This window comes from Mytilus galloprovincialis, chromosome 14 (genome assembly GCF_965363235.1).
Source record: "Mytilus galloprovincialis chromosome 14, xbMytGall1.hap1.1, whole genome shotgun sequence".
Lineage (NCBI taxonomy): Eukaryota > Metazoa > Mollusca > Bivalvia > Mytilida > Mytilidae > Mytilus > Mytilus galloprovincialis.
In genome coordinates this window covers 53480300-53504068 of record NC_134851.1, presented here as the reverse complement: position 1 = coordinate 53504068, position 23769 = coordinate 53480300, and the positions used below count along the sequence as shown (strand labels likewise).

Below are 23769 nucleotides of genomic sequence, written 5' to 3'. Positions count from 1 at the left end.
TTTATTGTCCCCTACAAGAATATATATGGTTTAGGGGTTGGGATCTGGACCATTTACAAGATAATAGTACATTCTCAAATTGAACGGGGTGCGGGTGACCCCCAGGAACTTCCATTTAATTTCATTTGATTAGTTGTATTGTCCATTACAAGAATATATATAGTTTAAGGGTGGGGATGTTGACCGTTTATAAGTTTTCAAACAAGAGGGGGTGGGGTGACCCCCTAGGGACTTTCCTTTTATTTCATTTCATTTGTTTTATTGTCCCCTACAAGACAATATATGGTTTAGGGGTGGGGATCTGGACCATTTACAAGATAATAGTACATTCTCAAATTGAACGGGGTGGGGGTGACCCCCAGGAACTTCCATTTAATTTCATTTGATTATTTTTATTGTCCCCTACAAGAGTATATATGGTTTAGGGGTGGGGATCTGGACCGTTTACAAGATAATAGCACATTCTAAAATTGAACGGGATGGGGATGACCCCCAGGGACTTCCATTTAATTTAATTTGATTTGTTTTATCGTCCTTTTCAAGAATATATATGGTTTAGGGTTGGGAATCTGAACCGTTTACAAGATAATAGTACATTCTCAAATTGAACGGGGTGGGGGTGACCCCCAGGAACTTTTATCTAATTTCATTTGATTAGTTTTATTGTCCCATACAAGAATATATATGGTTTAGGGGTGGGGATCTGGACCGTTTACAAGTTAAAAGCATATTCTCGAATTGAAGGGGGTAGGGATGACCCCCAGGGACTCCACTATATTTCATGTGATTTGTTTTATTGTCCTTTAATCATTTCTGAAGACTGCATGTATCTATCACTTACAGTTTTCAAGTTATATTCATTTGAAAATTTTAGAAAATAAAATCCCATAGGGTTCTATAGTAAACCCCTCCCTTTTTTCTGCCCCCCAAAATACCCCTTAATAGACCCCAATGCACAAAGGAACGATTGATGGCTCACCTAGACATATTAGTCTAACATTTTATGAAACCCTAAGTAAATCTGACAAGTAATTTTGGAGAAATGCTGCGGACAAGTTCATTTTTAAAGTGGCGGAAGAAGAAGAGGAAGAAGAGGAAGAAGAAGAATAATAAAAACAAGAAGTAATTGTAACAGGATGCTGTTACGAAGTCTCCCAAACAAAGCACCGATAACTCCCCATTCATATGGTCTCATGTTCATTTGATTTGATTTTTTGTCCCATACAAGAATATATATGGCTTACGAGTAGGGATCTCCACCATTTACAAGTTTTCAAACAGGAGGGGGTGGTGGTGACCCCCAGGGACTTTACCTACATTTCATTTGATTTGTTTTATTGTCCCCTACAAGAAAATATATGGTTTAGGGGTGGAGATCTGGACTGTTTACAAGATAATAGAACATTCTCAAATTGAACGGGGTGGGGGTGACCCCCAGGAACTTCCATCTAATTACATGTGATTTGTTTCATTGTCCCATACAAGAATATATATGGTTTACTGGTGGGGATCTGGACCGTTTACAAGTTTTCAAACAAGAGGGGTTGGGGTGACTCCCTAGGGACTTCCCTTTTATTTCATTTGATTTGTTTTATTGTCCCATACAAGAATATATATGGTTTAGGGGTGGGGATCTGGACCGTTTACAAGTTTTTAAACAAGAGGGGGTGGGGTGACCCCCTAGGGACTTCCCATTTATTTCATTTGATTTGTTTTATTGTCCCCTACAAGAATATATATGGTTTAGGGGTGGGGATCTGGACTGTTTACAAGATAATAGAACATTCTCAAATTGAACGGGGTGGGGGTGACCCCCAGGAACTTCCATCTAATTACATGTGATTTGTTTCATTGTCCCATACAAGAATATATATGGTTTAGGGGTGGGGATCTGGACCGTTTACAAGTTTTCAAACAAGAGGGGGTGGGGTGACCCCCTAGGGACTTCCCTTTTATTTCATTTGATTTGTTTTTTTGTCCCCTACAAGAATATATATGGTTTAGGGGTGGGGATCTGGACCGTTTACAAGTTTTCCAACAAGAGGGGGTGGGGTGACCCCCTAGGGACTTCCCTTTTATTTTATTTGATTTGTTTTATTGTCCCCTACAAGAATATATATGGTTTAGGGGTGGGGATCTGGACTGTTTACAAGATAATAGCACATTCTCAAATTGAAAGGGGTGGGGATGACCCCCCAGGGCATCCCCCTATATTTCATGTGATTTATTTTATTGTCCTATAATCATTCCTGAAGACTGCATGTATCTATCACTTATAGTTTTCAAGTTATATTCATTTAAAAAATTTTGAAAATAAAATCCCATAGGGTTCTATAGTAAAACCCTCCCTGCTTTCTACCCCCCAAAACACCCCTTAATAGACCCCAATGCACAAACGAAAGATTGATGGCTCACCTAGACATATTAGTCTACCATTTTATGAAATCCTAAGTCAATCTGACAAGCGGTTTTGGAGAAACGCTGCGGACAAGTTCATTTTTTAAAGCGGCGGAAGAAGAAGAAGAAGAATAATAAAAATAATAAGAACTGAGCAAAAACAATAAGTCTCCAAACTTTGTTTGGGAGACTTAATAATAAGAACTGAGCAAAAACAATAAGTCTCCAAACTTTGTTCGAATAGGTAACGAATAGGGAATAGGGAATAGGTAACGAATAGGGAATAGGGAATAGGTAACGAATAGGTAACGAATAGGGAATAGGGAATAGGTAACGAATAGGTAACGAATAGGGAATAGGGAATAGGTAACGAATAGGTAACGAATAGGGAATAGAGAATAGGTAACGAATAGGTAACGAATAGGGAGTAGGGAATAGGTAACGAATAGGGAATAGGGAATAGGTAACGAATAGGTAACGAATAGGGAGTAGGGAATAGGTAACGAATAGGTAACGAATAGGGAATAGGGAATAGGTAATGAATAGGTAACGAATAGGGAATAGGGAATAGGTAACGAATAGGTAACGAATAGGGAATAGGGAATAGGTAACGAATAGGGAATAGGGAATAGGTAACCAACTTGACGTCCATAACAATTTGTAAATAGTTTAATCAAAACACAACCTGGTTACAAACTTGAACTGAGGGAAACACATCAACTATTAGAGGAAAACAATGGAACAACTGATTGAAAAAAACACCAACATACATATAAACGGACATTTCTCTGGCTATCGATGACTTCTTTACACTAAATCCATGGGATGTTGGACGTGTACGGATTGATAGTTTAGTCTTAGTTGCATGATTTTTTTATTAGTTGTTAGTGGCTTTGAACTAGCTGTCAGATAACTGCGAGTACTCTCAGATCTGTTAATTGTGTCTTTTTGTGTCGGGATGTATAAGTACCGGGCCACGTCCACTTGTATATTTGTCCATCTGATGAGTTAAGCCATTTTCAATTGATTTTTATAGTTCGTTCTTTTGTTGTACTGTTATACCACTGTCCCAGGTTAGGGGGAGGGTTGGGATCCCGCTAACATGTTTAACCCCGCCACATTATTTATGTATGTGCCTGTCCCAAGTCAGGAGCCTGTAATTCAGTGGTTGTAGTTTGTTTATGTGTTATATATTTGTTTTTCGTTTTTTTTTTACATAAATAAGGCCGTTAGTTTTCTAGTTTGAATTGTTTTACATTGTCTTATCGGGGCCTTTTATAGCTGACTATGCGGTATGGGCTTTCCTCATTGTTGAAGGCCGTACGGTGACCTATAGTTGTTAATGTCTGTGTCATTTTGGTCTTTTGTGGATAGTTGTCTCATTGGCAATAATACCACATCTTCTTTTTTATATATGTAACAACTGTCATATTCCGGACTTCAGTCAAAAAAAAGTACAGGATATTACATTTAAGAAATCCTGATAGCAATAATTAAACATTGCTTTAATGTATAATGTTCTTGGAGGATGCCATATCTTTCTTTAGACTATTACAAGTAGAACAAAAGTGCACACGCTGAAATGTCTCGCCTTCTTTACTAATCATTGATATTATGTTGATAGTCCTAAATATAAAGCTTTTATATTTCAACTGTCACATAAACTTAACATTAACCAAGATAACTAAACAAAGACCAATGAACCATAAAAATGAGTTCAAGGTCAGATGAACCAAGCCAGACAGACATATATACAACAAATATAGTTGACCTAATGCTTATAGTTTAAGAAAAATACCAAATCTCAAAAACTTAACTTTGATCAATGAACCATGAAAATATGGTTAAGGTCAGACAACATCTGCCCGCTTGACATGTACAACTTACAATCATTCCATACAACAAATATAGTAGACCTATTGCCTAAAGTACTAGAATAACAGACCAAAACACAATAAACAGCTGTGCCATGAGCACATGATTTGCCCGTCGTCTTGTGTGAAAGTTTTATGCAACAATCATAAATAGTTTCTGAGAAAGTTTTAAGCAATAACCATATATTGTTTTTGAGATACGGCAGGACATATGACCCCCCACCCCTTGCTTTATTTTTTTCAAAAAATCTAAATATCACTAAAATAAAATTTTGAATCAAAACCAAAAAGTATCAAAATATCTAATCTTTAGATTAATGTAACAAAGAACTATGTAAAGTTTTAAGCAATAATCATAAATTGTTTTTGAGATACGGTGCCACATGTAAAAAACCCCTCCCCCTTTTTTTTACAAAATACTCAATAACTCAAAAATGAAATTTTGAATCATCACCAAAAAGTTTACAGATCTTAAGATTAATATAACTAAGAAGTGTGTAAAGTTTTGAGTAATAATCAAAAATTGTAAGAAAAAAAAGGTACGCACATACCAAATATAGTTATCCTATTACTTATAATAAGAGAGAATTCAACATCACAAAAAATCTTAACTTGTTTTTCAAGTGGTCACTGAACCATAATAATGAGGTCAAGGACATTGGACTTGTGACTGATGGAAACTTTGTAACATGAGGCATCTATATACAAAGTATGAAGCATTCAGGTCTTCCACCTTCTAAAATATAAAGCTTTTTAGAAGTTAGCTAACACCGCCGCCTGCTCACTATCCCTATGTCGAGCTCTCTGCAACAAAAGTTTAAGGCTAGACAATAAAAATCTTGGTCAGCCTGTTGATCTTGTACCTTTTATGAAGCTTTCCTCAAATAAAAAATTAATGAACTATATCTTTGATATGTTAATAATTATAAATTAACTGTTAACAAAACTTTGAATTTTTTAAATACTAAGGCTTTTCTACCTCAGGAATATATTACCTGAGCTGTATTTGGCAAATCTTATAGGAATTTTTGGTCCTCAATGCTCTTCAACTTCGTACTTTATTTGACCATTTGACCATTTTTTTATGTGAGCGTCACTGATGGGTCTTTTGAAGACAAAATGCATGTCTGGCGTAAATATAAAATTTCAATCCTGGTATCTATGATGAGTTCATCAGTAATTGGTATTTTTGTGTAAAACCTAAGAAATCCGTTCTACATGCACACATCAGTGTCTTTGTAACTGTTTTACAAATAAATAATTCTACCTTTAAAAATTAAAAGTTCCACATACAAATATGCTGCTCATTTTGTATGAATTACCAAGTATTTTGATGAAACAACAGTTGAAGAGTAATAGAACCAGAGAGTGAAGAACTGAAATTCTATAAAGTCCTCAAAACCAGAACAAATGTACAAAAATCAGATGAGATAATGCCTCAACGGTAAGGTAAACCCGGTTATTCATACTAAAGATACTCAGCCCTCTGATAGAAAAAGCCTTACATATCATGTACAACAAGCTATTTCATATTTTTATTTCTTCTAAAATCATTTTGCATGTGCAATTTATGCACACAGTACATATTAAAACAGTCTGTGCAAATGGTGTAAAATACATAGATAACTTATGATATATATCACCCCTAGTGTTTCCCCATTCCCATTGCACAATCAAATTTGCCTGGGACCCTGAACAAAATACAACATTGCTTATATAAGATTGATATGTCCTATATTGTAATAAGAACAAAGACATTTAATAACAAACATTAACATTTCGCATCTGTCACAAATACAAAATTTCAATCCTGCTATCTATGGTCAGTTTAATAATTTCCATTTAATGGCTATATTACCGGTACATGTATATCTATTGAAATATGGAAGGGATAATACAAATGTAAAAAATTTAATTAACACTAGTGTTGAATGTAGCGGGAATACTATTAAAAATTAAAGAAAGAAATTATAAACTTTAGATTAACCTAGACCCATAATGCCAGGAACACATGCAAACTCAACAAATTGGCACAGTAGAATATTGTTAAATCTTATATAATATGAGTAGCCTCCCTTTAATAACTTGGCACAACCAAGTAAACAATAGTAAGGAAATTAAGATAAATTAAAACTTTGGCATTGCATGTGTACAATAATTAATAAAATGTCCTTGTTTTTGCTTTGTTAAAAGTCATAAATGTTTTTAAAAATAAATTTGGTGTAAAAGAACAAAAACTAAATCCAAGAAATTCTTAAAATTATTTAAGGTCGAAAAAGGCAATCATCTATGTTCAAATATACTGGCTTTTTCCATTAAAAGAATAAAAGTGTTCTATGAAAAGTACAAGAGTACCCTCAAATGTATTATTCTCATTTAGGTATATTAAAATGTCCTTGAAATAAGCTTTAGATTGTTGGATTAAAAGGTCATTTTCCAACCTAGATTCTATATCAATCATGTGATTTTAAGGCCAGGATTCCAAGCTTATATATTAATAAAAAAACAACTTATGATAAAATTGCTGACGTCTGTAATGAGATGAGAATATGCTATATTTCAATGAAATAATACTTCTTGCTGATATAACCTTATGAACACCATTCTTGTATCATGTCTTTAAGAAATTGAATCATTTGCCAAAATGATATTATTTCTTCGTACTTTCCCAATATTTTTTTTCTAGAAATTTTTTGTTGTTCAAACAAATAAACAGAATAAAATTCTTTCTGTTAAATTGTATCATCCTGATTAAACTTTTTTGGAACAGAAACAAACAAATGTGCTGTAAAATCGTTAAATTCTACATGATTCTTTTATATTCTTAATTTGTTAATTCTTATTTTATTTTGATATGGTTATCTACCATTGATTATTATTATGCTATTTACCTAACATAAATGGCTATAACTTATCACTATTATACAGTTGAATATTACTTAAAATGCGTTCACACCATACACAATTAACTCTGCTGAACATGTGTCCTCCCCGTTGTCATTGGCAACCTTACAAGTGTAGTCACCCTCATCTGACTCACATATGTCACGAATAATGAGAGAATGGAGACCATTATGACTTGCTATAAATGAATGTCTACTATCTTCTTTTATTACACTTTGGTCATGCAGCCATTCCACATGAGGTGTGGGATGACCTTCAACTGCAATGTCAAATCGTACAACATCCCCTTTTACTGCTTCACAGTCCACCATATCTTTAATGATTTCTGCCGGTGCAGATGTATCCCCTGAAGACATTGTTTTGATGTGTTTATTATTGTTTTCACAGTTTACACAATTGTCATCTTCACAATCTTCATCCTCATCTTTTGATTGGTTAAAAACCTCTTCATCTGTTTCTGTAGTATCAGAACTTTCCAAATTCTCTCCCTTGAAATCTGTTTCTCCACGTGATGTAGACCTTGATACTGGCAGGACAGACAAGTCACTCTGTGAAGCAATATCGGAATCACTAGTTATAGAAGAGTGGTCAATTGATTTACTATCACCACGCTGTTTTTGCCAGACTGACATGCGTCCTATTGCCCGAATAGCAGTTCCCATTTTCTACACATAAAAATAGAAAGCCATACAAATAGCGTGAAGACTAAGACAAACACAGGGTGAATGCAAATACTAAATCAAAGTCATCATATACATCGTATTTTCAAATCATTTAAATGCAAAAACATGTTATTAATGTTGATTCTTTCAAAGTATAAACTATGGGATATTTATTAAAGCTTTTAAATAATATTGTAGAAATTAAACTATTTTTTAGACATTTCTTCACATCTCTTATCTTCCTACATGGTAGACTTAAATGATTTAAAATGGCTTTGTGCAAAATATGACCCACATCCAATTTCAATAAAATTTGTGTTCTATGATGACAATGATTTTCTAGCACCTTTAGCTCTGGAATGTGTAAATACAAACAATGTCTTATTAAACACAATTAATTTTGTACAAGGCACAGAAACAGGTAGAATTATGTGATGTTTACCAAGCATTGTTTTCCTTGTCCTGACAAAGTACAAAATTAAATTGTATACCTGTATGTTCTTCATGATGTAAGTTTGAAAGTATTCAATGTAAATGCACAGATTAGGGAAAATAATTTGGTGCACTATATGCACATAAAAAATAATGTTTAATATGTCTGGTTCATAAACAAACTTAATCAAATGCCAAATTCCATAACCAACTATTTAAGAAACAAATCAAAAAGTGGCCTGTCAGAATTTTGTGAAAATTCAAAGATCTCCAAAATTGAGAAAAAATCAGCTTATTTAGATCTCTAATGTCATACTTTTGTAACATTTTTTTTTATATTAACATTCCAGCCTTACACATACTATGCTCCAGTTCATGAATATCACCTGTAACTGTTTGAAAATGTGGCAGACCAAATAAAGTAGATTTCAGTAGATGTTCATCCTTATCAGAGATATTGTCTACCAGTCCCTTTTTTCCTTTTTTTCATGTATTTACTCATCTTTATCCTTTTTAAGAAATCAAATTCATAAATTTGTGTGGATATCAAATTAATATTTGCTTGTAATAATGTAAAAATAATAAACAAGAAGATTTATGATTTTTAACAGAAAACAAGATGGAATTTAAATCCCATGAAATCTTCATATATCAATATTTGCAGATATGGATGGATATCTACTGACTAAGTATACTTGGTCTGTCCAGATATGGATGGATATCTAGTGGCTAAGTATACTTGGTCTGTCCAGATAAGGATGGATATCTACTGACTAAGTATACTTGGTCTGTCCTTATATTTTTCTTGATTAATAGAATAAGCCCTTTTTCAAAGAAAACACATGCTAATATGTTTTTTTGTTGGTTTTTTTTGCATCTGCAAAAGAGTTAAAAGCTGAGGCTGAAATTTAATTTTAGCGATATGAGTGTTTATATGTGAAACCATGCAAGATAAGTGTAACTAAGCCTAAACAATCCCTGATACTCTCCAAGGGCTTTGTCATATAAACATACACTGCACCTAGAGATAAGACTCATATCTATAGGTATGTACCTAAACTTTAGAAAACAAATATCTATAGGTATGTACCTAAACTTTAGAAAACAAAAATATTTTGAGAAAGATCAAATTTTTGTATGGAAGAGTGATTTTGATAAAGTTTAAATTTCTTGTATGGAAGAGTGATAGTGAGAAATATCAAATTTCTTGTATAGACATGATAGAAGAGAGTTCTATTTCTAGGCACCATGTATGTTTCAATTTAATTAGCCCTAAACATGCAACATTCAGAAAAGAAAAAAAATATTAAACATAAAAATATGCATAAATAACAAAATGAGTGAATGAAAATTATTATATGTCAAAAATTAAAAATACTGGACTCATTTTGTAATGAGGAAAGTTTAGCAAAATTAAATAGAACGTTCTAAACTTATATGAATAAATAAAAATAAAAACTTATACAAGAAAGAAAGAAAATAATAAACTAAAAATATAAAAGTGAGTTGAAAAGATTATAATTTTTATTTAACCTCAATTATACATATATAATAATGTATACAAACCTGCCACTTGCGTCGAGCCATAAATTGTTTTAAATTGCGTAGACTCTGTCGTAACTTTTTAGAGCTGTTTCTCTCTGAATGTGCCAACCATTTGTGCTCTATACATTCTGATATTGTTATCCTCTTTCTGTATTAATTTATAAAACATGTTTAAATTAGTCAAGTACTCTACATTTGGATCATTCCTGAGGCCAAGAGTATCCATTTATTTACAAGTTCCTGTATTTTGCTGGCAAAAAACATCTACATACCTATCTTTAGTTCCTTAAATTTAAATTCCCATTTTCTTATGTGGTCTGAAAGTTTGTCAAATAGTACATGTCACACTTCATGTTTAAAATTGTGTTACTTCTCATGCATTTAGCTCTCACATTTCCTATAAATATGTATGCACATTTTTCATAAAAGTTTCAACCCATTTTTCTACAAACTTTTTTTTGGGTGTTTCCTTCTGAAAATTTGTAACCCCATGTGCTATATGTTTTACCCAGTTAGAAAAAACCTCATATATACATATATATCATATCAAATGTTTAAATAATGAAATAAATTAATAATTTAATAGACGATAGTAAATAGTATGAAGAGGTAACAAAGACTACTAATCAGATAATTTAATAGACGATAGTAAATAGTATGAAGAGGCAACAAAGACTACTAATCAGATAATTTAATAGACGATAGTAAATAGTATGAAGAGGCAACAAAGACTACTAATCAGATAATTTAATAGACGATAGTAAATAGTATGAAGAGGCAACAAAGACTACTAATCAGATAATTTAATAGACGATAGTAAATAGTATGAAGAGGCAACAAAGACTACTAATCAGATAATTCATTCTGTTTAAATTATTGACCTTCATTTTCCAAATTACTTTTTTTTCTTCTAAATAATAAGTTATTTCCATGACTACAAGTCACTATTCCGAGTAAAATATATAACAATATATTTCAACTTACTTCATATTTTTAAGCAAGCATTTTTCAATAAAATGACGAGCTTCTTCTGATATTTCCTCGAAGGCTTCATCATCAAAATCAAAATCTCCTTGTGTAACATTGGAAAGTGTCTCACCGTCAGAATCACCCATGAAGGGAGATAATCCAGACAATCTAAAATACAAAATCAATAAAATAAATAACTTGCAAAAAATTATGCATATACATGTTCATTAAAAGAGCAATCCTATAAAAGTAATTGAAACTCAAATGGAAAGTTACTCAACATGTGGCAAAATTGACATAAATCATTTTTTTATTTTTTTTATCAAAAGATCGAAAATGAAGCAAACAAAGATTGTATTTTGTTGGGGTTTGTGTTGCCAAGTCTATATATTTCTATGTTGTGTACTATTATTGTTTGTCTGTTTGTCTTTTTCTTTTGTAGCCATGGTATTGTCAGGTAATTTTTTATCTGTGATTTTGAATGCCCCTCTGGTATCTATCGCCCCGTTTTTATGTGGGATTCCAGATGCAGCATCTAATTTCAGTATAAATAAGACAATATTTAAGAACATCTTTCTTTTATGACTTTAAACTAAAGCTTGCATCTTTTCAATTAAATTTATCAGCACAAAGTGAAATGAAACGTTTTACACACAAAGGGAAGTAACTCAACCTTAAAATAATTTCAGAAAGTTTTTGGTGGATAGATGTCTCATTGGCAATCATATCACATCTCCTTATTATCATATGTGTACTGAGTTCAAGTTGATGTGGCAATAAAATGCATGGCAATAAACTACCTCATTTCCAGCCCAGTAGTCAGCACTTCTGTCTTGACATGAATTATCATTGATATAGTCATATTTATAAATTAACAGTTTACAAAATTCCTGAGTTTGAAGATGACAAATTATTTGAATAAATAAGAAATTTTACAGTGACTTTCTACTGTGCTAGTGTGAAGGTATATATCATAAGAAAGAAAGTTCTGCAGAATCTATGGTCATCTTTATCAATTTCAAAGTAGTGTAACCTGCCTAATCTGACACCTGAGTATTCCAACATCCTGCTTTAACCAACATATTTCCATGGTTTCAAAATATGCCTATCCTTGCAGAAAATCCCTGAGTATTACAACTCCCTGCTTAACCTGACATTTTTTTCTGGTCCCCCAGTGTGTCAGATTAGTCAAGTTACACTGTATCACTAAACACAGAACTACTTACAGGACATAACAGATGACTCCAAGACTCCATATATCTGTTTGTAATCCAATCTGTTCATAGTTCACAACTTCTGGGGCTATAAATTCTGGAGTTCCAAACATTACCTTTAGACTTTCACCTGGTGTAAAGCGACGTGCTAATCCAAAGTCTATAATTTTTATCAAATTGCTGTCTTTACGAACACATAAAATATTTTCTGGTTTGAGATCAAGGTGCATTATGGACTTCTCATGCATGTACCGGACACCTTCACAGATCTGACGCATGAAATGAACACAGTCTCTTTCTGTCAACTCTAAATCTTCATCGGCAACACGATCAAATAGTTCACCTCCACCAACACTGAAAAATTAGTGGTTATACATGTATTAATCTAAATTTAAAACAAATGGATCGAACACAAGCTTTCCAATTTACTAAACTAACTTATTCTTCAAAGGAGAGATATAAATAGTAAACATTAGTCAGACTTTCAAAACATACCATATTTTCCAACAGACTTATCAATATGGTAAAGAAATCTTGGACTCAATAATTTACCAGCTAATCATACATCACGTTCATAGATATACATGATACAGACACTGGCATAGTAATCTGAGTAACTATGAATTGTCATATATATGTGATCAGTCTTTTATTTCAAAAATATTATTATGCTGGGAGGGACTAAATTTAACTTGTACAATTATTATTTATTTTACAACTATAAACATGTGTTACAATCCAGAAGTATAGGCATAGACAATTTTATCATTCTAAAACTTGACTAAGCAAAAACATTTTGCTCCAGGGAGATAAAATTTCCGGTATCTAGAAACCAAAAATTTTTACAATACTTTCTTCAGAGTCCCAATCAAATATACAGAAAAATCCTTATTGGAGCATAAACTTTTAAGAAATTGTGCAGGTTCCCATCCCTACAGGTGTGAGGCAAATGACCAGATTTTGTTTTGTTTATGATGTAAAAAAAAATCATTTGAAGGAAAGCATTATTATCCAAAAAGTTACTCTGAACTATTGACCCCAAATCTAATAAACTGTTTCCCCCTTTCCTATGTCTTTCATTCCGATCAATCAATGGAAACTCAAATATACTGAACCTGAATATCATTGCTTCAGACACAGACAGAAAGAAAGATATACTGATGGGAAAAATAAAGTGTGGGATCAGACAAGGACTGTGTGTAGCCTTCTGCCCCCAATTAATATAACTAAGCAGAAATTACAACTTCATGTTTCAGTATGGGAACCACAAATATCAATGTAGCATGTCAAAATAAGACATCCTTGTAGCTTAATAAAGACAAGATTGTTTCATAGGGAAAATTGCAAGTCTATTTCTAAGAGAAACAAAAAGTTTTACAATTGGCTCTAAAATAGTCATTATTAATAATTTCTTTATTGTTTGGTAGTTCCTCCTTAAAGAATGAGACAAAAGTTATACCTAAATGCACTACTGATAATTAAAACTTACTATTCCATAACAAGGACCATGGACTTTGGTGTTTCATAAGCGTCCCGTAACATCAGAAGTTTTGGGTGCGTCAACTCATTCATAATACTGATTTCATTTTTTACATTTAATTTTTCATCCTTCTTTCTACATTTGATGACCTTTGCTGCCCAAGTTTCCTTTTCTGTCTTATGTAAGCACTTGTACACATTTCCAAACTTCCCTCTGAAAAAAATTATGATTTTCAATACACATATAAAATAAAGTGTATTATGTTACTATTAACATTCATTTATATATTTGTTAAAATTATTCCACCATATCTTATTATCAAGGTAAGACAACAAAATAAGAGACCTAAATGCTTATATTCACTTCATTTGCACTTTGGTGGGTAGTTGTCTCATTGGCAATCATACCACATCTAATATTACATTTATAATATTATTTATAAAATTTCAATTTTGAAGTATTTTTTTACTTTTAGACAATGCTGAATTTCATGGTGCTTTTACTTGTTGTAGTTTATATGTAAAACTAAATTGTTTCTTCTACTTGTAATTTGTTGCGACTGTCATACAAGTGAGAGGGTTAGCGAGCTATAAAACCAGGTTTAATCCACCATTTTCTACATAAGAAATGCCTGTACCAAGTCAGGAATATGACAGTTGTCATCCATTCGTTTGATGAGTTTGAGCTTTTGATTTTGCCATTTAATAAGGGACTTTCTGTTTTAAATTTTCCTCAGAGTTCAGTATTTTTGTGATTTTACTTAATACCATGCTAACTTAAATATCATAATACTTACTTGCCAACTTCTGCAATCTTGTCATAGTGATCCTCAAATATTTTCTCTGTAGCAGGAACTACTGTCCTTGGAGTAAAGGGAAGCTCTTCTTCTGTAAACATCAAAAATCAGATTGACTATCAATCAAAAAATAGAAATAATATCTTATATTTCTAAGAAGTAGCACATTGAAATTCATAAATCCAGTTTTCTTTAAACTTGTTTGAGGTCCACTTTTAAAATAGTGCACAAAACCTTTCAAGAATATCTTAATAATTCATGCCATCACAAATGCATACATCACACAGTAAGCAAAAGTCACCCTTTCAGTTAGATAAAAAAATCTTGAACCTGAAACCTGTTAAAATTTAAATGAATATAAGATCATAAGATTTAAATCTTTGATATGTAAACATACTGAGAGTTAAATGTTGTTACTGATAGATTATGAATACTTTAGTCGGTAAGACCTGCAATGTATCCTCAGTATGTCAGACTTACATTTAAATATTATAAATGGTTATGAATATAACATGTGGGTAAGATCTGCAATGTATCCTCAGTATGTCAGACTTACATTTAAATATTATAAATGGTTATGTATATATTATGTATCATACTGAAAATGATAAATGACACAAGATATGATTTCTTGTCTGATAACATTATAAAAATTAAGTTTCTGTTACCAACTATGTCACGAAATCCTTTCATTAATCAATCTTGATACATTTTTCTCTCTTCTTAAGTAGGAGTTCTGAATTTTGACACCATCAGGATTTCTTAATCATTTGACAAAATTGACCTTAACATCTGAATTTATCTACTTGAAACTACAGTTATTGATGTTAGGTAAAAGGCACCAAGAAAGAAAAGACATTCCTTATAAATTAAGCTTGTCATTTGAATAAAGGTAATATGGAAAGTAATGTCAATATCTTTATTATATAACTTGTGTGCATGAGTATAAATACAAGGGGACCCCAATACTTGATGATGGTTCCTATAGAAACAATTACTCACTCCTTATTTGTCCTGTTGCCATAGCATACTTTGATAAATCCAGTTCAGATTGAAAGAGAAATTGCCAAATCTAATGTTTGGATTAGAACATTCTTAATTGCATATTATAAGTCTGGGGATTTCCCAGAACTTGAAAAACTTCCCAGAACTTGAAAAACTTTAAAGTTATTTGTCTTCCTCTACAGGTCACCGTAATTAGTTTTGTTTATATCTCTGTTTCATTTTTTTACTTTACCAACAGTTGGTTAAAATTTGTACACTTTATCCAAAGTTAGTTTTGTTTATATCTTTGTATACTTTTCCAACAGTTAGTTTTCTCTATGCCTCTCTATACTTAACCCAAAGTTAGTCTCGTTTTAACAACATGCACAGAAGAAAGAATTATGTTAAGATATCAAATGGAGTTTCGCAAGTTTCACAAAAAATTAGGACTATAGTCTAAGATTTCATAAGTATGCTGAATTGTACATGACTTATGATCAATCTTATTCTTAAGTTTTTTTTGAAAACCGACTCCTGGACTGTGTAATAATCATAACAGGCACTTAATTTACAAATTTTCTTCTGAAAACTATTTGATGATATGGAATTCAATTTTCTTAAAATCCTTCACTACATGCATTATAATTTAAAGGTACAATTATGCATGTTAGGACATTATTTTCAGTTCTCTCAGACTATACAATCCTTTGTTAATAGAATCACAACAGTTTAACACAATGCCACTAGCTTCCACAAAAGGACAATAGATTAATAGGTTATATAATTCAAATGTAGTTAAATCAGATAAAAACACCAAATTAGATATAGATTAATTCCGTATCTAATTCTGTTAATTACACAATATCATCCACCAGCGATTTGTTAGGCTGGGTATCAACAATCAGCAGTGCTTGTACATCCAGTCTTAAATTCTTACAAAACATCAAAACTTTAACCCATTAATACTCGTAGTATAGTATTTTATTTACAACACTTTGTAAAACATAATAGTCGAGTTGTCATGGTTTTTATTTGCTTAATACCTTGTACCCCAAATGATTTGATATTTTTAATTTTGAACAACAGCAGCGTTAAATTACAAGAATTTCCTTCTGTCTTAAAGCTGTTAGTCTTTTTAATTATTAATTTTTAATTCACCTCTTAAAAGTGACATATAAATGACAAAATTATTTAACAGTGTTTTCTTCTAGTTTTAATATATACATGTATATCATATGCAATAAGTAAAAATAAGAAATCCAAAACTTAAAAAAAAAAATCATGCATACAGAGTTCTGATTTGGTAAAAGGAAAAGAACATGCAGTAAAAAGAATTCTGTCAAAATAGATTATGGATTGATATTGAGACTTGATGAATGAATTTATCGATAAAAGAAATAAATGAATTCAATTTTTAATACTTTTTTAATATCTAAGGTTAAATTATTCAAATATCCCACTTTCGATATGCCTAAACTTGATTTAAATCAACAAAACTTAATTAAAAAAAAAACCTATTTTTTAGCCTACATACTAAATAACAATGAAACAAATATCAAATAATTACTTTGCCTTCACTATGATAAGAGTACGACCCAACCCCATGAAATTCTACAATAAAATATGATACCTTCTTCTTCATCATTATCGAAGCTGGAGTTCAATTTTGATAGAAACATGCTCGCCTCCAACATTTTTTTCTTACAAATATAATCCTTAAATTTTGAATTAAATCTGTCATGTAGTATGGTGCACAGTCCCAGTAAATGTTTTGGTAGTTTAACACTCGATTAATAAAACAGATAAAAATCAATGCATGACAAAAACCTAAATAGTTTTTATAACAGGTGTAAAAATCCAATATAATATTATATACCTATGGCTTTATTGTACTATTGATAGTTTATTCAACCATAATTACTTATATTCACCTTTTGACCAGAAACCATGAAATATTCATTGAAATAGTACTATGTTATTTACGGGATTAAAGTAGTTTATAACAGATTACAATAGAACTTATATAAAACAGAAAACGTAGAGATGACAGATGCCATTTAACAAGAAACTAATTATTTATTTGTTTGTTTCTGCTGTTGTCAACTCAATAATGTAATTCAAGGAAGTAAGAACAAAATTAGACAAAATGAATGACCATGATTTAATAATTCTTACTCCCAACTGATTTCTTGGAATTTTAACACAATTTAAACTAATTAATTAAAATTTTATAATTATTTCATTTCAAAACACTCAATTTAAATACTAAAAAAAGTAAAATATGTCTTAGGTGCATGCATGTTTAGTTTTGAAAACTATTATGTTGTAAGATTTAAAAACCATAAAGAATATGCATATCATGTTGAAGACAGAAACTTTTATAATAAAGCTGACAAAGTAAACAGGTTGACCAGCTGAAATAATATTAAAGGGGACATGATATTTTTTTAATCATCATGACCTACTTTTATATTTATATATTTATTTTTTATCCTTTTTTTTTTAAAATTATTTCTTTACATGATCATAAGTTCATTATTATATGAATACAGCAAATATCTGAAAACATGAGCAACTGGAAACTAGCAACACATACAATGATGGTGATTTGTAGCTAGCGCCTATATGTTTGCGTAAAGCACTGCTGACTATTGGTGCTGTAAAGCATTTCTATGACAAAGACATACTACCTTGCATTGCCCGAGGTAAAAATGGAGAAATAGGTGAATCGTTATCTATATAAGTACCGGTGGTACCAAAAACATCTGAAAATCAGAGAGGTGGCATTCAAATATTAAAATCAAATACATTATACAAAAATTCAATTTTTGGTGGTATTCTGTCTAAAAGTTTTATCATATATCTGTGTAATATATAAGAGAGAGTCCATTTTTACTAAATATTTCTTTTTCATTAATGTATGAAAATTATGACATCATAGAATCCAGAAATGCAAAGATAGATCTAGGCAAAAGAGGTGGTGTTAGAAGAGCAATTACTTTACACTAAAAAAATAACCTTTTCATATTCCTTTATAGAATAGGCTTTGAATTACCGTCCTGGTTATATACCATTATGGTTTTGTCTGTATCAATTTTTGATATAACAGTTATATCTTTAACAACATCTTTTCAATGATTGAAAAGGAAATACAAATGTAATGTCAGCCAAGTAGTTGAGAAGAAAAATAAAGAACTGAAGAAGGCCAATGGCGGAAACGTCTCAAAAAATTGGTTTATTGATACAATTATTTAAAGTATGTTCCCTATTGGAATTTTGAATACAAAGATATTTGATGTGGTCATAATAATTTTTTGACAAAATTTCAAAGCTATTTGTAAGACTTCTTTAGAAAAAAATCATTCAGAAATTACTATTAAGGATGGTCATATTTAACTTTAAACAGAAAATAGTAAATTACTTAATATTCAGCAGATAAAGCCTAATTTTCTGTAAGAGCATTAAATTGGTGACCTAGTGCAAATATGAAATAACAGATCTGTATATAGACATATAGATATTTGACTTTCATGTCTAATTATTATCTGAAGATGATGAATTCTCTACTCAAGAAATTAAGGGGCCAGAAGGGGTGATATTTTTTAACATAAAATAGAAATTAAATAAAAATTAGTCAAATATTTAGGTAAACACAGTAATATGTCAAGTCTGTGTACCTAACCATAAACTTTCAAAAATCATTTATGATGCCAAAGATAATGTCAGAAACTTCGCAGACAAGACAAAAAAACTATGAATTTTTATTTTCTTTTTAATAAGAAATATTTATTCGACAGAGCTTTTCATTTGTATCAGAACTGGTTAATGACATCATAAAATCATGCATAACTGAAAAAAAAAGTTTAGTAAATCAACTGTTTTAAATTTCTCTCTTATAAATTTTTCATGTTTTTTTTTAGTTATTCAAATTAAAGTTTTTACGTTAGAACTTAGTAAAAAAGAAATAATGTCTTGACAGTATATTCATCTGCATGCTTTGCAATGTAATGCTTCAAGCATAATTATTTCTATAAAAAATGGACTATTCAAAGAAGCTTCTATAAATAAATAAAACACAAGCAAAACATGCACTCAAAATAATCTCATTTATAAAACCAAAACTGTGCATGAGTGCTAACCATCACACATGCACACACTATCTTATAGCAGTGTTAAAAAGCATTACTCTGCCTCATTCATAAAATCATATACATATACAATAGGTAATACTGATGCCATAATATTTCACAATGCAATAGGTAATATAAGAGTGTAGATTTGAAAAAAGCAAACTGTACATAAGGGGATATTTGCTAAATATATTTCTGGTTTCCAATAGTATATTGCATTGTGAAAACATATTCATCATATTACCATTTGTGTCAATAGACGAAAGATATAAATATTTACCATCAGAATCGACAGAGAGACGGTGTGATGGATGGTTGTCTTTGGTTACTATGACATCAGATACAGGACTGGGCTCACTAAAACCAATCTTGTTTTTGGCACTGACTCGGAAAAAAAATGGATTGTGACCGGCAAGGTTTGTGGCACAATATGAGGTACTCTGTAAATAAAAAAACTGCTGTGCAATAAAAGGTAACTAGAAAATTAAGTGTTGTTTGCAGGTCATTTTTAGGCACAAAATGTTCTACTTATCTGGGTCATCATGACAGTTTTAAAATCGCAAAATTTACTTAAATATTTGACGTTTAAATGAACCAACACCTGAAAAGGTGATGGTGTGGAAGGGTAAAATCATATGAATACCTCAGAAAGAGTAAAATGATCTTGTTCTATCAGGGGTAACTGTTGTGTAGTTCATGACAAATATATATAAATTCTGTGATAAGCAATAGTCAGGTCGAACATTCTACAATAAATCTAAATATCATAAAAATGGTTTTTAAACAAGGAACTACTAATTTCCCTTAAGTAATCCTTTAAAAATAACTTACAGAACAATTTTCCGACAAAGTTTGCCATTCTTCCTCTTCAGCGTTACACATCTCTACTCTATAAGTTTTGACTAGACTTCCCCCGTCACTGTCTGGCTCAGACCAGGAAAGGATCACAGTAAATAAAGTTGTTTCTGTAGCATATGGTTTACTAGGAGAGCTTGGCACATCTGTAATAGAAACAAAGAAAATACAATGATACATCATTGAAACTTTATGAATAAGACCAACAATGAAAGTTTTCCTTTGTTTTTTAGTTTTGTCAAGTGCAGAAAGGAATGTTGTGGAAAGAATCAACATCATTTCTTGTGCATTATAAAGGAAATTAATATTATAATTCTATAAGACAATCGAAAATATACAACAGAAATAAATTACTATGGCTTGTCATGATATATCCAAAACAAATGATTTTTAATCCCATCAATAAAATTAACAGGTTGAATATCTTCTTATCAAGTCTTATATATATAACTCTTGAAAATTTTTGTTGATACCTGAAAAAGTGTTTTAAATTTAAATATTTGATGACTCATATGCATTTAACACCCAGATATTCTCATAAAATACTGATAGAATACGTGGTTAAATCAATGTCTACAGGAGAAATAATTGTCAGGTGAATTTATCATCATGTTTTAGTCCCACGTAAGATTAAAACAAATACAACATTTAATAACAATGCAGCAAAAACAATGAATAACACCAACTACTGAACAAAAATTTTAAGCAGGGCAATTTAGAAAAAATGTACACGTAATAATTTAGTAACTTAAAAAAAAAAAACAATTAAAAAAAGTCAGTTTGTAGAAGCTATGCATTAACCATATGTGTAGCTCCATAAGAGGAATCCATGCCTTAAAGGAATGAAGATTTTACCTTGCTATAATTCAGAAACCAAAGTATCTTTAGATGAACTTCTGCAAAATTTAAAATTGTTAAAATTATTATCAGACGTATCTAGGACTGTGACTGTAGTATAATGATAGAGTCTGATCCAACATCGTTGTCCACCGTCACAATATATTTTCCACTGTTGCCCCCATCCACCTGCTCTATAATTAACCTACCTAGGACTGTGATTGTTGTATCGATAGTCTGATCCAACATTGTTGTCCACCGTCACATTATATTTTCCACTGTCGCCCCCGTCCACCTGCTCTATAATTAACCTACCTAGGACTGTGATTGTTGTATCGATAGAGTCTGATCCAACATTGTTGTCCACCGTCACATTATATTTTCAACTGTCGCCCCCGTCCATCTGCTCTATAATTAACCTACCTAGGACTGTGACTGTAGTATCAATAGAGTCTGATCCAACATCGTTGTCCACCATCACATTATATTTTCCACTGCCGCCCCCGTCCACCTGCTATATAATAAACCTACCTAGGACTGTGACTGTAGTATCAATAGAGTCTGATCCAAAATCGTTGTCCACTGTCACATTATATTTTCCACTGTCGCCCCCGTCCACCTGCTCTATAATTAACCTACTAAAATGTTCTGTTGTATTTATGGAGTACAATTTATCTGAAAAACAAACATATTTAGAAAATTTAGAGTCTGATCCAACATTGTAATACTAATATATTATATGCATAAATTATTCCCAAGTTTTATATACTTTTTCTTATAAAAATATTCTGTTCACACTTTCTTAAACAAATGACATACCATGTTGCTATTGATAATGCACATTTCAACATTAGCCATGCAATGCATTTTTAAAGGAGATTTAAACTTATTGATTCAGATTGTATATTAAGCAAATAATTAACTGTGCACATTAAAAAACTCACACAAAAAACTTACACAATTTAATAATATTTGTATGTACCTATGTTATATTTATATAATCATTATGTTTTCATGAATTAAGCGAAAAGTAATTTACTGGAAATCAATCCCAATTTACAGAGTAATCTCCCTTACACATATGTATGAGGACTTTTTCTCTAAATTTCAAATTTTGAAGCGGGTCTTAACTTAAACTCTCACAAAAATATTATTGCAAATCAGTTAAAAGTGCTGTGTAGGAATACTAAATGAATTGCAAAAGTTATTTTAGTAAGATTTTGATGTACATGATGTAAGCAACTCCACTTATTAGCATTACTTTTTCCAGTAATAAAAAAAATATGAACAAAAATCATTATTGCATTTATAATGTTTCAACATCTTGAAAATTCACAATTGAGTCAGTGTATTAGGAACTGTTTAGAATGATCTTTAAATACAAATGTAGAGAGAGAGAATTAGAATTCTTATTTACCAAATATACAGTACTTTGAAAAATTTGCGTCATGGATTTAGTTTTCTGTTTAGAAACTATTTCATTTCAAGTCCAATGTAATCAATCCACTATACATGTTACCTTCCCTTGTAGGTACATCATATTTATTTTAATAATTTGAATTTTCTAAACAAAAACAACCAATTTATGTTTAAACAAATATGTATTTATTGACTGGTGTTAAACATTTAAACAATGTCAAAAGTGTGTGTATTTTAAACAAAATCAAAACATACTTGAAATAATTTCGAAACTGTCTCTAAACCATCGGACAACAGGTTTCGGTTCCGCTGTAAAAGAAACTTGAAGTTGTAATTTTTGTCCCCGTTCAGTCACAACATTCCTTGGACTTATTTCATGTATACGAGGGGCCTGTTTCTGAACAGATTCAAAGTCATCTTCAAATTCATCATAGTTACTCTCGTCTAAACTTGTAGAAACAGATGGCATGCTGGGAGTTTTATGTTCATATTGCTGTGACACAGTGATTGGTTGCTGTTCAAATGACGGAGTATATGGTGTTTCTGTGGATGAATAGGAAATTTTCCGTACAGGGTTGTGACTGGAAAATGTAGATGTTTGATTGGATGAGAGATCAGAAGGTCCTTCTTCATCAGTTACTTCATTGGATGGGTTGCTGCTGCATTCTACAAAAACAATATAAAAAATTTAATGTCACATGTACTCTAAATAATCAATGAAGCTAACATATTGCAATGAAAAGTTGTTAAAAAATGCTTTAAACACAATTTTCTAAGTTGTTGAAAAAAAGATTGCCATCCATCTTACTGGATTGGGACAGACACTTTCAATATATGGGCTGAGTATAAACGCTGCTTAAATAATTTTCAATAAGTATGATCAGAATAAAAAAGTTTGAGAAGAAAAATACCTAGAATATTAAAGATTTTACTTTATTGAAGCTACATTGAACTGTTTTAATGAATAATCACAACAAACAGATGATAGTTCTTGTTGCTGATAGAATTTGTGTTTAGACTTTGATTTTGAGCTTAACATATTGCAAAGATGCTTGTCTATAGCTATAGTTGGACTGAATGCTGACTTCTAGATGTATTTTAGTTTTTTAAGGTCATTGTTTTCTGTCTTGTTGGTGCATTACCCACAACTCATTTTATTCATTTTACAATAGAAGACCAAGAATCTCAAGGTTTATTTCTGAATTCTAATAACTAGAGGCTCTAAAGAGCCTGTGTCGCTCACCTTGGTCTATGTGAATATTAAAGGAAGC

The 23769-nt window shown here is 31.3% G+C and overlaps 1 protein-coding gene across 8 annotated transcripts in view; it reads right to left on the bottom strand.

Annotated features, from left to right (window-relative positions):
* Positions 1–5793: 5793 nt before the first annotated feature.
* Positions 5794–23769, bottom strand: part of LOC143058357 (uncharacterized) — a 68537-nt gene continuing 50561 nt past the window's right edge. For 6 of the 8 annotated variants that reach the window (XM_076231854.1, XM_076231856.1, XM_076231855.1 and 3 more), the window contains 11 exons: positions 22754–23164; positions 21611–21754; positions 20219–20388; positions 19668–19827; positions 17948–18022; positions 14274–14364; positions 13487–13690; positions 12010–12351; positions 10799–10951; positions 9836–9962; positions 5794–7840 (listed from right to left, as the gene is read on the bottom strand). In XM_076231854.1, coding sequence (XP_076087969.1) covers positions 7211–7840; positions 9836–9962; positions 10799–10951; positions 12010–12351; positions 13487–13690; positions 14274–14364; positions 17948–18022; positions 19668–19827; positions 20219–20388; positions 21611–21754; positions 22754–23164 — 2507 coding nt within the window. In that variant the 3' untranslated portion in view covers positions 5794–7210. The remainder of the gene's footprint in view (positions 7841–9835; positions 9963–10798; positions 10952–12009; positions 12352–13486; positions 13691–14273; positions 14365–17947; positions 18023–19667; positions 19828–20218; positions 20389–21610; positions 21755–22753; positions 23165–23769) is intronic. The other 2 variants (XM_076231858.1, XM_076231857.1) reach the window with 2 other exon arrangements.